This window comes from Podarcis liolepis, assembly GCF_965112155.1.
Source record: "Podarcis liolepis genome assembly, chromosome: 6".
Lineage (NCBI taxonomy): Eukaryota > Metazoa > Chordata > Lepidosauria > Squamata > Lacertidae > Podarcis > Podarcis liolepis.
In genome coordinates this window covers 10,984,564-11,001,565 of record NC_139559.1, presented here as the reverse complement: position 1 = coordinate 11,001,565, position 17,002 = coordinate 10,984,564, and the positions used below count along the sequence as shown (strand labels likewise).

Here is a 17,002-nt window from a genome sequence, read left to right as displayed (position 1 = left end):
AACATTGGAACACTCCAAAATGCAAAGAGATTCTGTGACAGGTGCATAATGCTCTTCAGCAGGCAAACAAAAGTGGCGATTCCCTGGGAATAGTATGAAATTCATTGTGCGAGGCTAGAGATGGACCACCTCAAGCCTGGGACATAAATGCAAGAAGAACAAGCTGAGCTATGGGGGGCATTAAGTAAATTAACTGCAATGGTTTGTAAGCAGGATCCTCCCAAATATCTGTGCTTGAGCTACTCACCTGGCATTCCACCGAGGTAGAAGTTCTCTTTGATGGCAGCAGCGTGGGCTTGGTTGGGTCCCACGGTGTAATTTCCCTCTGTGTCCACATCTAACTGAATCACGTTGCTGCTTTTGATTACTTGCAAAGAGAGGGGTGGAACTAAGTCAGAGCTAGACATGCTGAGAAACCTCACCTCCCGCACAATGCATGAAGCCCTTGCTCGCACACAAGGGTGGGTTGGTTCAGTGTCTAGCACAACTTAAAATGAACGAGGCGTGTCAATTTGGACTAGCATATGGGCATGTAACAATTGCGCAAGCAGCTGGAAGGATTGTTTCAGAAGTGTACAGTGGTACGTGGGTTTAAGAACAGCCCTGTTTACGAACGATTCGGTTTACAAACTCTGCAAAACCGGAAGTAGTGTCCTGGTTTGCAAACTAACTTGGTCTAAGAACGGAATCCAAACAGTGGAAGGGCACTGGCGGCGGGAGACCTCATTAGGGGAAACGCACCTCGGTTTAGGAACGGTTTTGGTTTAAGAACGGACTTCTGGAACGGATTGAGTTCGTAAACCGAGGTACCGGTTCGTAAACAGAGGTACCGGTTTGTAAACTGAGGTACCGCTGTACTCTGCATTCTGCCTAGATGGAGCCGGTGCTAATGATCCACATGAAGTCTTAATCAGCATCAAAGAAGGAAATGGGTTGTGTTGGAGGCACATGCATGGATATTTCCATCCTTCTCTAGCTCTCTTTCATACACACACTTTGACCAGTCAACATCCACACCTATTTTATGAAGGGATTTGACTCAGTGATAAAGCACATACTTTGCATGCAGATGAGCCCACTTTTAATCTCTGGTGTCTCCAGGCAGAGCCGGGAAATATTCCTGCCTGAAACCTTGCAGAGCCACTGTCAGTCCGTGCAGACAATACTGAGTTTGCTGGACCAATAATCTGGGTCCATGTTAAGGCAAATTCCTAGGAAATGTTTGGTGAGATACAGAATACTGACTTTGGTTTGAGGAGAAGAAGAAGAGGAGTTTGGATTTGATATCCCGCCTTTCACTCCTTTTAAGGAGTCTCAAAGCGGCTAACATTCTCCTTTCCCTTCCTCCCCCACAACAAACACTCTGTGAGGTGAGTGGGGCTGAGAGACTTCAGAGAAGTGTGACCAGCCCAAGGTCACCCAGCAGCTGCATGTGGAGGAGCGGAGACGCGAACCTGGTTCACCAGATTACGAGACTACCGCTCTTAACCACTACACCACACTGGCGCTCAAGCAGAACAACAGAGAGAGAACGGCTTGGATTTTGAGGAATGCTGCTTGGGCTGTGATGTTCTCAAAGCAATTAACCCCCCCCCCAAAAAAAGAGCACAGCAGGAAAAGATCACACACCTGCTAGCGTATGCCACTGCCCATCGCAGAGTGAAGGTTGGGTCACCGAGGTGGCAAATTCCCCAGCACCAGTGTTTGCAATCACAGTGACCTAATCCAGAAAGAGAAGATTAAGAGAATTTCCATCAGGATGGGAAGACAGTCCTGAACATACTGCAGATGTGGTTCAGCTGAAGTGGTGGCTTTCTCTCTGGGAACACAGATTCCCCAGTGAGAAGACTGGCAAGTGATAATCTTGAAAAGCAGGGGTGTTTTTTTGTCATTGCTGATCTGCTCCTGGAAGCACAGCTGGAGGCAAGTACAAGGCTGTATAGGTGCCCTGAATGCATGTCCAAGTGTGCAGCCCAGAACATAGGGATGTATGGGCTGTTGGTTCCTTGAAATCTACTGGATCAGTTCAATGAGCTGCACAGTTCCACTCGTGACGTTGTCATGTCCTTATAGGTGGCAAATGCATTTAGTGGGGCAGAACTGAAGCAAATTCATGAGTTTGCAAAACAACAGCCCCAAGTTTAACTCACGGAATTCTGCATGTACAACCAGCTTCCCTCTTAATAACATTTGTAGCAATACACATGTTCATAATAAGCAAGAGCTTTTCCCATGCAAAATAGAGAGATGCAAAACAGCCTATGAAACAAACAACTTGGGCTCCTACAACCAGGATCACGGGCTGTTGTGGCTGTGTTTCCCCCCAGTTCTGCACATGGAACAACAGGTGCATATTAAGCATATGTACCCCTGCCTTTCTGATTTCATGAAGCAGGTCTTCAGCTTCCTGAGAATTTCAACTTTTGCTTTTCAAGGTTCCTAGCTGTGAGACATAGGAAAGCTTAATGTTTGCAAAAGGCTATGGCTGATCCAGCAGTCTCAATTTCTCCTCAAGGTTTATAGTTCCTGTTGCTTTATCTTTACCAAATCTCCAATGTCTGTCTGCCCTAACCCCAACTCCAGGCCAATAAGACATTTACTTTTTGCTTTCTGGCTAACAGTACATTTTTGTACTTTGTGTGTATAAAAGGATCAGCCAAGCAGGTGTGATTTTTAAATTTTCTCTTCTGGCTCCCTTTAGAGACCATACAAGTTATTACTTCCAGTGTATATGAAGTGCTTGCAGACATCTTGCTGTCTGATCACGTTACCTTTTCCTTGTCTGTATACAGCCTGAGGTAGTTTGTTTGTCTTGTGCCAATGTGAAATACCAAGCCAGACACACTCCGGGGGCGAATTTCCAGCATCAACTCAAAGTCCTGCCCAATAGCTACGGACCTGTCTGGGGGATGAAACGAGAGAGCTGTCAGAGCAACAGAGAACTCATGGGCCTTTATGCCTTAGGAAAGAAGAGGATGTACTGGTGAAACTAGGAGGAACATGTGGGGGAGTCCAGCAGGGTACAGAAAGCTCAGGAAAGATGATGCATACAGTACCTAGAGCCACGTATCCTCCATCAGCAGAGAAAAAGGTGCCACTTTCCAAAGGACCCTCGTAACAAGGGGTCACTCCAAAGAGGCGGGATGGTAAGACCAGAGGCTTCCTGTCTAGTTTCAGGTGCCGGATGCACCCCTTAAAGCTGGTAGCGGAAGCATCCTGAAGAAGGAAAAAGATCTTTTGAAGAAAATGCCAGCATCCAAACACATGAATACTTAGCATACCGGGCAATGGCCGCCCAAAAGGCAGGCTTTCATTCTTAGTGCTCAGTGACTTTGTATTCCCAACAAGACTGTATATACAGTGGTACCTCGGGTTAAGTACTTAATTCATTCCGGAGGTCCGTACTTAACCTGAAACTGTTCTTAACCTGAAGCACCACTTTGGGGCCTCCCGTTGCTGCCACGCCGCCGGAGCCAGATTTCTGTTCTCATCCTGAAGCAAAGTTCTTAACCTGAAGCACTATTTCTGGGTTAGCGGAGTCTGTAACCTGAAGCGTCTGTAACCCGAGGTACCACTGTATATATATATTTGTTTTGGAGAAGATGGGGAGCCTCAGACCTAGGGACTGAATGTGGCCCTCCAGACTGTTATATCTGGCCCTTGGAACTCTTCCTAGGCCACACCTCCTCACTGGCCTCGCCCTAGGCCATCCTTGGGTGTTTTCTTCTGCCTGGATTGTGTCTCATAATTGTGATAATGCTTCTTGGTTTACTGGACAGAGGGTGGAAAGGTGTGTGTGTTTATGTAGGAAGTTCTGCCTTTTGTGGGTGGAAGGATGCCATCTGTACTAAAATACAGAGCCACATCCACTTCTTTGCCCACTTTTGCTTCTGGCATTGCCTTTAAAGGGCATGCAGCCCCTAGAAGGTTTGCTCCCAGGAGATTCAGCCCTTGGGCAGAAAAAGGCCCCGCTTGTAGATGCTGATGGCTTTTAGTCACTGGTGCAAGATGTAACCCTGGAACTTCTCTGCATGTTTACATAACTGTTACCAGTGGCACCAAAGGACCAGTTTGCAGACACAACAAACTGGAAGGGGGAGAGGGACAGTGGGCATGTGTCCTCCCACTTACACCCATCTTTGTGATTCAGGGAATAGTTTGAATTCTCACAGCCTTGCTACCCTCCTGCTTTAGCAGGAAGGACTGTGAGGACTGAGTATACCACCTTATGGCCTGTATTATGGGTGGTACATGCCTTGGCCCTCTGCTCTATCACCTGTATGGGATTTCTCAGTTTGCCTATAGTGTCAGCTGGCTCTTAGGCAGCGTGTGGGCAGGGGACGAACTGCTCCCTGGGTCCTCACAAGGGCCCCCAGACACGCAGCCCTCGTTTTCTGAAAGATGCTGATCTATAGAGTGGTGGCAGAAACAAAGATGTCCCTCCTGATCAGTGGCACCAAGGCTGCCTTGCGGCACTTTCAGAGGAGACCAGTGTACGTGATGCCTCTCTCTCCTAACATCCCAGGGAATTTGTTTTGTAAAATGTGCCCTCGGAGGGGGTGTTTTCAGAATATATCCTCCAGACCCATCCTCAGTGGTATGTACCACGCACAATACTATCTACAAATACAGTGGTACCTCTAGTTATGAACTTAATTCATTCTGGAGGTCCATTCTTAACCTGAAACTGTTCTTAACTAGAGGCGTGCTTTCACTAATGAGGCCTCTTGCTGCTGCTGTGCTGCCGGCACACGATTTCCGTTCTCATCTGGGGCAAAGTTCTCAACTTGAGGTAACTCTTCCAGGTTAGCGGAGTTTGTAACCGGAAGCGTTTGTAACCTGAGGCGTTTGTAACTCAAGGTACCACTGTACTTTCTACAAGTCCTCCAGGTGTTGAATGGGGAAAGGATCAAGGTCAGAGGCAAGGTATGTGCTTTGCATGTAGACAATCTGTCCCCAAGATGCTGGAGAGATGCTTCCAGGATAGACAATAAATGGGCAAACAGTTTGATGTTCTATGAGTCGGCTTCCTGGGATCCTTACTGGTATATGCGCTTTGGCTTTCTCCACAGGGGCCCCTCCAACGTAAAAAGGACCAGGGATCCAGAAGTCTCCAGCAACAGGCAGGGACTTCTCCTGGGCTCTCAATCCATTGATGATGAGCTGGACTCTGCTTCTGTCTCTGCTGTAGAAGACCTGACAATTGCAAGAGGCGCACATCAGAGCTGATTGGTTCTTGGCACTTTTACCAGTCTATGACACTCGAGATTGTTTAATGCCAGGGGGGAGGGGGTTAAAACCTGTGGCCGCTCAAGTGCAGATGGACTGCAACCAACCTTCATCTCTGGCCATTGGCCATGCTGGTTGGGGCTGACGTGAGTTGGAATCGGGACAAAATCTGAAAGGCCACCTTTGATTTAACGTGATACGATCTTGGCAAGGTCATTTTGGGTATCTGCACCAAGCATGTGCAGTCCTACAACAAACCTTTTACTGTAATCCCCTTTTTTACAGAGGGGAAATGGAGGCCAAGAAACGACGAGTTTCCCCCAGGTTCATCTGCAAGTCCCAAGCACAGGGAAAAATAAATATGGATTGTCTAAAGTCTGAGTACATTCAGCACTTCATTCAACTGGGGCTACACTGATTTATATTTACTAGCAAGCTTTGATTGAAACAAAATTTAAAAAAATCCTTCCAGCAGCACCTTAGAGACAAAAGCTCATAACAATAACAAACTTAGTTGGTCTCTAAAGTGCTACTGGAAGGAATTTTTTTATTTTGTTTTGACTACAGCAGACCAACACGGCTACCTGCCTGTAACTTAGCTTTTATTGCCTTAGTTTTTAAGAGATGGCCCTTGGTTCATGTCTAATTTGGCTGTCTTCTTGTATTTCCTCTTCCAGCTTTACATCTACTCTTTCACCTGGCTTAAATAAGACTTAAATAATGAGATTTCTATTCTACAGTCAGATAAGGCTCATTCCACACAGGCGGTTGGCACTATTCACTCAGCAGGGAGTTGCAGCCAGTTCTGACACTCTTATGAATGCAGCTGTTGGCATACTTGTAGCCTAAGTAAGTGGGTTCACCCCCCCCCACACACCATTCATGTATTTTCAGATTTCCACCAGGGAAAGAATCTCATTTGCAAAGTGGCCCTAAACTCCTCAGCAATCCCAGTTGCACAGCATCATTCTCAAGCTAACAGCATAGCCCCCAGCCAAGTCCGCCAGGATTAGAGGATGTGGCTCTCACCAGGAGATTGGCACCCATTGTTTCCTCAGACAAAGGACTGTGAATTTTTGACTCATTATATTTGTGGAAATGTCAATTTGTGGAAATTCACAAAGTTCTATTGGGACAGTCTTTCTGGAACGAGTATTTTAGGAATGAAACCAATCTAAACAAGTAAGGGTCTTGTTTTACTCAGAGTTTTCCCCCTGAAATTCATTGGCTGTGTTCTTTAATTTCAATGGGTCTACTCTGAGTAGGACTGGCATCGAATGCCACCCTTAAGTCACTAACTTTTACATTTCATGTTTCTAAAAGCCTTCTTCAAATGTTCATGAAGGGAGTAAATGCACTCTGAGGGGTGTGCTGAATCCATCAGGCTGTCTACCCAATGCATGCATGCAATGCATAAAGGTAAAGGTACCCCTGACAGTTAAGTCCAGTTGCGAACGACTCTGGGGTTGCGGTGCTCATCTCGCTTAACAGGCCGAGGGAGATGGTGTTTGTCCGCTTCCGCAGACAGTTTTTCCAGGTCATGTGGCCAGCAAGACTAAGCCACTTCTGGCAAAGCCAGAGCAGTGCACGGAAATGCCATTTACCTTCCCACCGGAGCGTTACCTAGTTATCTACTTGCACTGCATGCTTTTGAACTGCTAGGTTGGCAGGAGCTGGGACCGAATAATGGGAGCTCACCCCATCACGGAGCCTCGAACCGCCAACCTTCTGATCAGCAAGTCCAAGCGGCACAGTGTTTAAACCACAGCACCACCAGCATCCCTCATGCAATACATAATGCCTCCTTGTTTTACGTTCTTCATGGTCAAATGATCCCTACCAAATTATCTGACTGATACTTAGCCCAATGAAAAAGTAGGCAACTGTGGGATAGGGATAGAAAGGATAATCTGGTATACTTTCATACACGTGGAAAGCACATTCAAAATGGCAGCCCCTGGCCCAGGCAAGGCAGTGTGTCCATCCCCGTCTCCCCCTCCTTACTGTGTGCCACCTTCCATCATGGTACTTTTCTTTGCTCCTGACTCTCAGTTTCCTTCCGCTGATATCAGCCAAGAGCACAAAGCGGCCGCTGGAGACAAAGAGCGAGAAGAAGGAGCCCAGAGATTCATTGGCCATGTAAAAGAGGAGGCCGTTGGATGAGTTCAGTCTGACCTCCATGGAGAAGTGAAACCTGCAGAAAGAGAAGGGTTGAATGCCATTAATGAGCACATTCTGCCCGCAGCTGCTGCCTCGCCTTCTCAACTCCCATTTCAGGAAGTGTCCTCCGGGGATCCATACGGTTTCTTTATGACACTCTGGAGAAGGAGGCAACTGTTAAGAACACCTGCCTTCAGTAAGCTCCAGGTCATTCCAATGATTTCTTAACAAGAAAAGGGGATTTGTTGCCATCTTGGCTGCAGTCTTTGCAAAGTGTTAATAGCTTTTCAGGTTGTAAGATCACTTACGACCAGAAATACACACACACACACACACACACACACACACACACACACACACGGCTTTCTTGTGTTTTAGTATCTCACAGAACCCACTGCAGCCCGACACAAAAGTGGTTTTGAGTCAGGGAATCCTAATCCAGAGTCCCTGCGATGACAGGATCCATAAAGCCAGACACATTTCTCAGGTGTTTCAGTTTTCTGTTTTTATGTTGGAATGTAGGGTAAAAAGGTAAAGGGACCCCTGACCATTAGGTCCAGTCGTGACCGACTCTGGGGTTGCGGCGCTCATCTCGCTTTATTGGCTGAGGGATCTGGCGCACAGCTTCCGGGTCATGTGGCCAGCATGACTAAGCCACTTCTGGCAAACCAGAGCAGCGCAAGGAAACGCCATTTACCTTCCCGCTGGAGTGGTACCTATTTATCTACTTGCACTTTGATGTGCTTTCGAACTGCTAGGTTGGCAGGAGCAGGGACTGAGCAACGGGAGCTCACCCCGTTGCAGGGATTCGAACCGCAGACCTTCTGATCAGCAAGTTCTAGGCTCTGTGGTTTAACCCACAGCGCCACCTGCATCCCTAAAAGTAGGGTAGCACTTCTCAAATAGGAAGGGAATAGAAAAACTACTTGATTCCCCCCCTTACCTTTGGTGGAATGTTGCTGGAATGTCGTCAAATTCCAAGCGGCTCCCTGGGGACGCACCAAACTGGAAGGCATTCTTAAAGGCTTGGGGGTGTTTGGGTAACCGGCAGCTCATATCTCTCAGCATTGTCTTGCTTGGCACCTGCGGGGAAATAATTCAGAAATCATTCTCCATAAAGAAAACCCCCTTAGCTTCAATGGGCTGAAAAGCAAGAGGGCATGCGGCTTGCTCCTTAAGACTCTCACCTGGGTTCAAAACTCAAGGAGAAAATTAATCCTAATCTTACAAGTAGCAGGTGACATGAATGGCTACGATTCACAATACTGCCCCCCCCCATGGGTGGCACTGCAGAGGAGACAAAGTTACATGCAAGGCTTTTTTCCCCAGCTGGAACTCGCTGGAACTCAGTTCCGGCTCCTCTCAGGTGAGCACCATTGCCATTAAGGGAGGAGGTCATGGCAAATTCTGGCACCTCTTTTTCTAGAAAAATAGCTCACTTAGTGCATTCAAAAGGAGGCATACAGGCATATTTGGCAAGCATGTTTGTGTGTGTGCAAGCAGTGGTAGAGGTAAAGGTAAAGGGGACCCCTGACCATTAGGTCCAGTCGTGGCCGACTCTGGGGTTGCGGTGCTCATCTCGCTTTATTGGCCGAGGGAGCCGGCGTACAGCTTCCGGGTCACGTGGCCAGCATGACTAAGCTGCTTCTGGCGAACCAGAGCAGAGCACGGAAATGCAGTTTACCTTCCCACTGGAGCGGTACCTATTTATCTACTTGCACTTTGTGCTTTCAATCTGCTAGGTTGGCAGGAGCAGGGACCGAGCAACGGGAGCTCACCCCGTTACGGGGATTCGAACTGTCGACCTTCTGATCGGCAAGTCCTAGGCTCTGTGGTTTAACCCACAGCGCCACCCGCGTCCCAGTGATAGAGGTAGCACACGCAATTATGCCCACACATGAACTTTTAAATGCACTGAGGGGTGCTTATACTGTAAGCTGTTTCTGAAATTCTTGTAGGTGTTTCACTAAGTTCGGTGCTGCTCTCTTGAATCCCTCACCCTGAGCCAAACCTTGATCCAGGGTTGTCCAGGGGCTCTCATGTGTGAACGCAGTGCATGCTTGCCAGAGAGGGGAGGGCAGCTGGAAAGAAGCCATCTTCCCAAGCAACACATTCCCGTATTGACTTCTTCTGTGGGTGGAACGGATGCACTTTTGTGAAACCAAAATAAGGGAAATGCATGCACAGGAGTCATTGCTTGGGCAATGGGCCTAACAGGCAGTGGGGAAGAGCTGCTCTGAACATTTCCCTGGGTGCTTCTGACTATTTCAGAACAAAATGAAGCACAGGCTGCAGGCTGGACCTCTTGTCCCTGTCCCTATAGTTAACGGCTACTGCATCTGTAGATAAAGCCAAACTCTTTTAGGGAACGGAAAAGGCAGCTGCAAAAATTTCCATCACCTTCGGTTTCCACTTGCCCTTCTTCTCCGATGCCCTCATCTGCTGGGGCTGCCGATCCCTGGGGCAGTTCATGGTCACGTTGACGTTCTTGGTGCTCTGCTGCAGGTCCACGACCATCTGCGGGTCTGACTTCCTATTGCAGAAAGGGAAAGGAGCTCAGCAGCTGTTCAGCCAGGACCACAGCCAGATGGCAAGAAGCTGGCAGAGAGGCCTTTCTGACTATATTAGCCCATGCTGGAAGCAAAGCAACTCTTGGATCCTCGTTGATTAATTGTCCTTGTCATGTATGGACAACAACCAAATCCCACTTATTTCATTAACCCACAATATTGTATCCGCCTGCAGCTGATCTTCAGGAAGGACACTTTAGACTGCGCCTGCTCTGTTCCTGCCTGGCATCATCTTAGGTCTGTATCTTCGTTCTCATTCCAGACTCTTCCTGAACCCCAAATGTTAGTTTTGACAACAGCAACACAAACTGTGTGGAGGATCCAGGATCTGTGTATTTGCACAGTTAGGCCACACGGGGGAGAATAAGGCTCATGTCTTGGAGCAAGGAGTTTTACCCCATCAGAGCTGTGTGTGTGTGTGTGTGTGTGTGTGTGTGTGTGTGTGTGTGTGTTGCACTGCTGCCAATTCCCACATGATGAAGTGCAGCAATTCCTAAGCAGGTGCATGCTAAAGTATGGAACCTTCAATGTAGATGAATGGTGAAATCAGCAGGCGACACCCAAGTACAGCCGTGGCATCAGTCCTGATCTGAAGAATTGTAACCAACAAGAAAACCCAACTTGCCATGGCTATTTAGTCCAAACAACTATCAATACTGTTGCTTTCAAAGAAAGTGAGGCTTTATTTCAGCTTCCAGCTGAAATTCAAAGCCATCAAGATGTGTGAATTCAAAATGGAATGAATGCAGTAAAAATTGATTATAGAGTCAGTAGTGTAACACAGAGAAGCACTTTAGGATGCCTGGATAGCAACGCTGGGCAAATCCTTGGACTAGCCAGCTATGGTTGGATGCTACTGGTAGCACTGCAAAGTGAACAAGAGGGCAGGCATTTGCCATTAATGAAGTTAATTAAGTTCTGCAATGAGGCTGAACTCCCTGACTCCTTTGGCGTTCTTCCACAGGTTGGTGTGCAACAGGGGAATCTTAGATAAGTGCACAGAGGAAGCAAACTTTGGCTTACGCTTGAAATAAACTTGCTATGCTCATTAACAGCAGACACACTTATCCCTCAGGGTCTGAGGCAGAATATATATATATATATATTAAAATGTCCAGTAGCACCTTAGAAACCAACTAAGTTAGTTGATCTCTAAGGTGCTATTGGACAATTTTTAATTTTTTTAATTTATTTTGACTGTGTCAGACCAGTGGCGTAGCGTGGGGGGTGCAGGGGGGGTGCAACATCTGGGGGGGGCATGCTCACACTCGCAGCTCTCTGTCCGAGTGCTAAAAGCCACGGGTTAGGGGGCGCAAATTACTTGCCTTGCCCCGGGTGCTGACAACCCACGCTACGCCACTGTGTCAGACCAAAATGGCTACCTACCAGGATCTGAGAGTGGAAATAGTTCTAGAGGTGCGCTGATGCATAGCCAGGCACCTCATCTATTTGCCAGCTGTCAACAAGAGCATGCACCTACATTTGGTCATTCATTAGCCCTGGGGAGGCAAAAGCCCCTTTCCAACTGGCACAGTCCCACTGGTTACCTAATAAACAGCTGTTTGCTCTCTTAAGAACACCTTCCTGCACCTCGGGTTTGAACAGAACTTCATTGGCACTTGAGCCCAAATATGATGTGGACTTTGGATACCCTGTCCTGATTGGCTCATGGCCATCACCTTTGCTCCCTACGATTACCCAATCAAACTGTGGTGGGGAACTTGCATTGTCAGATCTTCTGGTTGCTTAATCTTTTGTCTTTATGTAGTCTCAATCTATTGCTTTTGCCCAAAGTAACCCTCCCCAGCCCACTTAGGTAACAGAGAATTTTAACTGTTTCCAAGAGACCACATTATTCATTCTTTGCAGGCAGTTTCTTCACTCAGACTGCTCTTTTCAATCTTCGCAGGGCTTTAATGAGGGCAGATTAATTCGTTCCTGGCCATGCCTCTCTCACCTTGTTCCCTAGCCTCTTTCCCATTTTTGCTGTTTCGTTCAGGTTATCCAGAAGCCTCGAGAGGATGCAAACCCACATTTTCTCCCTTGACGGCCGTGGGTGCAGATGCGTCCCCATCCTTGCCACCGTGCTTCCTGCCCAACCCTTTATTGCAAGATGTCAGTGCAGGCGGTGGAGCCCCACTTCCCACACCGTGACTGCTAATCACTCCTCCTGGGGAACCACTCTTCCTGCGTATGAGAGGAACGCAAGACTCACCTCCTGACAAAGACGTTCCCAATGCACCCTGTCAGGTTGCCGATTTCGCTGGCTTCAGGCATGCCTCCTAGCTGAAAGATGGCCAGCTCATCTTGCCGCTTCTGCCTCCTGTGGCGATCAGTCCCTGGTTGGGTTCCCTGAAGCTGATCGTCAACGTAAAGCCGGACTCTGGAATGGAAACACATTTTGTTTCAAGGAGACATGATTCATTTGTGCCAGTCCCTCCTCCCCTGTGCTGGGGAAGGGGGTGGGGGATGTCGTGAACCAACATGCAGTAGAAAAGGGTGGCTCTGAAAGGTATACCCTGCGGAGTCACTGTAGATAGCGACATAGTGGCTTGTGTCATCTGCATATGCGTTCTTGGTGGTGAGCTCTGTAGAGAGGACGCTAACGGCCACTCTGCCATTCTGCAAGGAAACCTGGCAGGTACCCTCCTAGAAAGACAAAGAGGAGAATAACTTGTGTGTGTGTCACAGACCTTCAGCAAACTCAGAGCAATTTCACCATATTAAGGGTGAAATGAGGTTCCAGGTGCAGCAATGTGTCTTTCCGTTCCAGAGCATACAGAACACAAAGGCACAGAAATTAACACTTTTCTCACAACAGACAAAGCCTGAAGAAGATCCAGCCAGAGCTTTGAGATGGGGAACTGAGTAAGAAATAGAAAGTGTTCCTCCCTTGGAAATACAGGTGGCAGTCAAGCTTTCAGAGATCACCCGTTGTGCCAAGAAGACACAAATCGTGGACCATCTAACAAAGGGAAAGAATAGGGTGTGTATCTTCCATGACACTTAAGTGGGAGGAAGGAAATGCTAGGAACGATTCGTGCCCATCAGCCACTTAGGAAAGTTGACGGATGCTATAGTGAGACATCAGCCAAGAGGAAGGGCATACCTCTGTTGCATGGTGGAACATCAAGCCACGGCTTTGGGTGGTGCGGAAGCTGAAACCAGTGTAGAAATCTTGCAGAGAGGGCACATCCTGCAGCGACATCGTCAAGAAGCCGTGGCCGTGAAGTTTAACCGAGCGAGCCACCTGCAAAGGGGACAGAGTGATTGCAATACCGATAGACCCCATGCAACAATGAGACTTGCCCCTGAGAGGACATACATCTGGGGAAGTCCCTTCCACTGTATCTGACAGAAGCACTCTTCCATTCCCAGCCCTGCTTGTGAGCTGCCCAGGGACATAGGGCTGAGCACGGCCGAATGTCTGATTTATTTTCATGTCTGAATTGCTTCCCACCCCCAAAATGATAAGCAATTAAAAAAAGTATGTAAAAACAATTTTGAATCTCAGGCAGGTGTGGACCTCCACTTAAAATGGTGCAATTCTTTTGGTCTAGCACAGCAAACAGGCCGAACACGTCCTACTCACCAGGAGGTCTGAGGTACAGCCGTAACTCACTCCCGTGGTGTTCATACGTTTTAAGTCAACGTATTTTCCAAGAGCCTTCAATCCTTTCATGCAGCCTCGGATGGATCCGCCTTTGGGGAATATTTTCTTCAGGCTGAAAAAAACACGTCATACTGAAAAAGTGGGGTGGAGCGGGAAGCGGTTTTGGCTCTCAGAGAGCTTGTATGGGATTCCATACAAGATGTCTGATGGCAGAGAGAGTTAAAGGAGGCAGAGGAGGCAGCATGGAAAGCTGCTCAACCCAAGAATTGCAAGCAACCAAGTCCGACTTAGAACAGACCCGCTGAAATCGATGGACCCAATTTAGTGCTGTCCTTCAGTTTCAATGTGTCTACTGTGAACATGGCAAGCACAACCCAAGCTCCTCTTTACCCAAATCTCACAGCTGCGATAACGGACCTGGAGAAAACTGCAAAATCAGATGCTGAACCCCAAAACAGGGTCTGTGGTTTTTGGGTTTTTGTAAGCTGATGTAAAACCGTATCCCTGCCTCCCATAAGCACTTTGTAAAACCAAACAGCCTATTTTAATTTTGTTTTTAAGTTGTATTCAGTCAACTTGTTTTTATTATTGCTTGTTAGCCGCCCTGAGCCCGGCCTTGGCTGGGGAGGGCGGGGTATAAATAAAAATTATTATTATTATTATTATTATTATTATTATTATTATTATTATTATGAGGGATTGTAAAACGTGGTCTGACCCAGAGGCCTCTGCAATGCTGTACACGAAGACATCATTTCTGATCAGGGCTATCAGGTTGTTTTTTGGGGGGGCAGGGGAAGAAACACCCACAATTCAGAATCAGTACATTTGTGCTGAGCAGGAAAGTGTGGTCCTCATAAGGAAACACGATGACAAATACAGAAGAGAGGGAACGTAAGCCTACCCCGGGTGCTGAATAAATAATAATAATAATAATAATAATAATAATAATAATAATAATAATAATAATAATTTATTAATTATACCCTGCCCATCTGGTCGGGCCTCCCCAGCCACTCTGGGTGGCTTCCAACAGAATATTAAAATACGATAATCTATTAAACATTAAAAGCTTCCCAAAACAGGGCTGCCGTCAGATGTCTTCTAAAAGTCTGGTAGTTGTTGTTCTCTTTGACATCTGGTGGGAGGGTGTTCCACAGGGAAGGCGCCACTACCAAGAAGGCCCTCTGCCTGGTTCCCTGTAACTTGGCTTCTCTCAGTGAGGGAGCCGCCAGAAAGCCCTCAGAGCTGGACCTTAGTGTCCGGGTAGAACGATGGGGGTGGAGACGCTCCTTCAGATATACTGAATGACACAAAAGCCTTACCTTTCGGGCAGAATGGAGGTGGGCGCACCACCCAGGAAGTAGGAAGTGGCACTCTGCAATTTGTTCTCCTGCTCCACATTGAAGACGGTAGACTGCTCCAGGCGCACCAAAACGCGATCCTTGGAACCCATTTTGTGGAGGAATATTTGGATCTGGAATCGGACAAAAAAACCAAACCAAACAAGCATGGATAATGTCCGCTGGAACTAGGGGCCACTTGTCCCCAAAGAAGTTGGAAGGCAAGCGACACAGCTACCTAAGGCAAGACTTCTGTGGCACAATGGCTGATGGGAGCCTGACCCCTGTGTCAAGCAGGTAACATCCCTACTCAGAGATCTGCACTGGCCATCGATTTGTGACCAGGACAGGTTCAACATGATAGTAAACAAAGCCCTTAAGAGCTTGTGGCCAGTTTTCTAGAAGGAATGCCTCCCCTCTGTGGTAATAATAATAATAATAATAATAATAATAATAATAATAATATATGTAAACCCCGTCCATCTGGCTAGGCTTCCCCAGCCACTCTGGGTGGCTTCCAACAAAATATTAAAATACAGTAATGCATCAAACATTAAAAGCTTCCCTAAGCACTCACTTGGCTGCTTAGATATGTAGGACTGGCTGCTGCAAGTGACACAGAAAGCTCCTTCTGCTTTTGTATGAAGTGGATCCTTTAGTGTGGCTAAACCCATCTTTGGAACTTGCTGCCCTGTTTATTTCAGGCAGGTGCCTTTACTCTACTGTTTCATCAACAGCTAAAAGCCTTTTTGTTTCACCTAGCCTACCAAGGCATGTTATTTTAGCATTTTAACTAAAAGTATGGGTTGCGGGTGGTTCTTTTTTTATACAAAAAAAACTGATTAAGTTATATTTTAAATTTTCACGTCGTTCACTTTTAGTGTAACATTTTAGATTTTTTCAGTAAACTGCTCAGGTACCTCTTTTTTGTTCTAATAAGCAATACAGAAGTTGAAACCTTGTCCTCAAGCAAGTTTCCTGAGCCAAGAAGATGAGCCAGCACTGAACATTCCTCTCCATTATATTCCCAAAGGCGTCTTCCAGTGAACTCTAGCCAACAAGATGCCCGGTCAAGAATCAGAATAGTTTTGAAGACCAGGCTCTTGGTGGCTGGTGGCAATAGCCCACAACTATTCTATGATGATGCAAATAAGTGTGACTGCGTGGAAAATGCAAAAAGCCCAGTCGCTAAACCAAGAAGAAGAAGAAGAAGAAGAAGAAGAAGAAGAAGAAGAAGAAGAGTTGTTGTTTGGATTTGATATCCCGCTTTCTCACTCCCCTAAGGAGTCTCAAAGCGGCTAACAATCTCCTTTCCCTTCCACCCCCACAACAAACACTCTGTGAGGTGAGTGGGGCTGAGAGACTTCAGAGAAGTGTGACTGGCCCAAGGTCACCCAGTAGTTGCATGTGGAGGAGCGGGGAAGCGAACCCCGTTCGCCAGATTATGAGACTATGGTGTGGCTTTCTGCACCCTGCCCGGGGACCCTCTGGGAAAGGGCGTGTGAGACCCTCCCCTAGCCCAATCCAAGTACAGAGGTCTCTTTCCGCCTTACCACTTTATCTGTATTGCTGCTGGCTACCAGAGCAGCAGGTTCCTTGGAGGCTTGGGCCACTTTAAGGCCTCCATCAAAGTCATAGTAGAGCACCAGCTTTCCTTCTTGAACAGCCAAGCAGATCAGCTGCCTCTGTGGAGGAAAAGCGAGAAGAACCTTTCAGTCTATCGATCCGGAATGTTGCCTTCCCCTTGCACATGGTCAGTGTTCTTGCCCTGGAAAGAGGTGGTGGTCTCCAGTTGTTGGAAGAGGGAAATAAAATTTTAAAAAAGCAAGGAAAGAGGAACAAGATCCAAGCACAGTGTACCCCTGGGGCAAAGTTTCCCAAACTTGGGTTTTTGGACTACAACTCCCATCATCCTTAGCTAGGTGGGAATTGTGGTCCAAAAACACAGCTGGGGACCAAGTGTGGGAAACTCTGTCCTAAGGTTTCAGCTGCAGTTTCACCCTCAGGAATGTCCAAGTAAATTAACCATGACACTAAGTAAGCTGTAGAACAAAACCCCATCTAAACTGGGGACTCGGCTATGGCGC

At 47.3% G+C, this 17,002-nt stretch overlaps 1 protein-coding gene across 2 annotated transcripts in view; it reads right to left on the bottom strand.

The window, feature by feature from the left end:
- Nucleotides 1-17,002, bottom strand: part of LAMA5 (laminin subunit alpha 5) — a 191,357-nt gene that overhangs the window by 727 nt on the left and 173,628 nt on the right. For both annotated transcript variants that reach the window (XM_083507292.1, XM_083507293.1), the window contains 14 exons: nt 16,469-16,600; nt 14,898-15,049; nt 13,552-13,684; nt 13,069-13,209; nt 12,478-12,608; nt 12,175-12,342; nt 9,790-9,922; nt 8,333-8,472; nt 7,234-7,423; nt 5,044-5,196; nt 3,057-3,216; nt 2,772-2,902; nt 1,630-1,720; nt 248-367 (listed from right to left, as the gene is read on the bottom strand). In XM_083507292.1, coding sequence (XP_083363418.1) covers nt 248-367; nt 1,630-1,720; nt 2,772-2,902; nt 3,057-3,216; nt 5,044-5,196; nt 7,234-7,423; nt 8,333-8,472; nt 9,790-9,922; nt 12,175-12,342; nt 12,478-12,608; nt 13,069-13,209; nt 13,552-13,684; nt 14,898-15,049; nt 16,469-16,600 — 1,975 coding nt within the window. The remainder of the gene's footprint in view (nt 1-247; nt 368-1,629; nt 1,721-2,771; nt 2,903-3,056; nt 3,217-5,043; nt 5,197-7,233; nt 7,424-8,332; nt 8,473-9,789; nt 9,923-12,174; nt 12,343-12,477; nt 12,609-13,068; nt 13,210-13,551; nt 13,685-14,897; nt 15,050-16,468; nt 16,601-17,002) is intronic.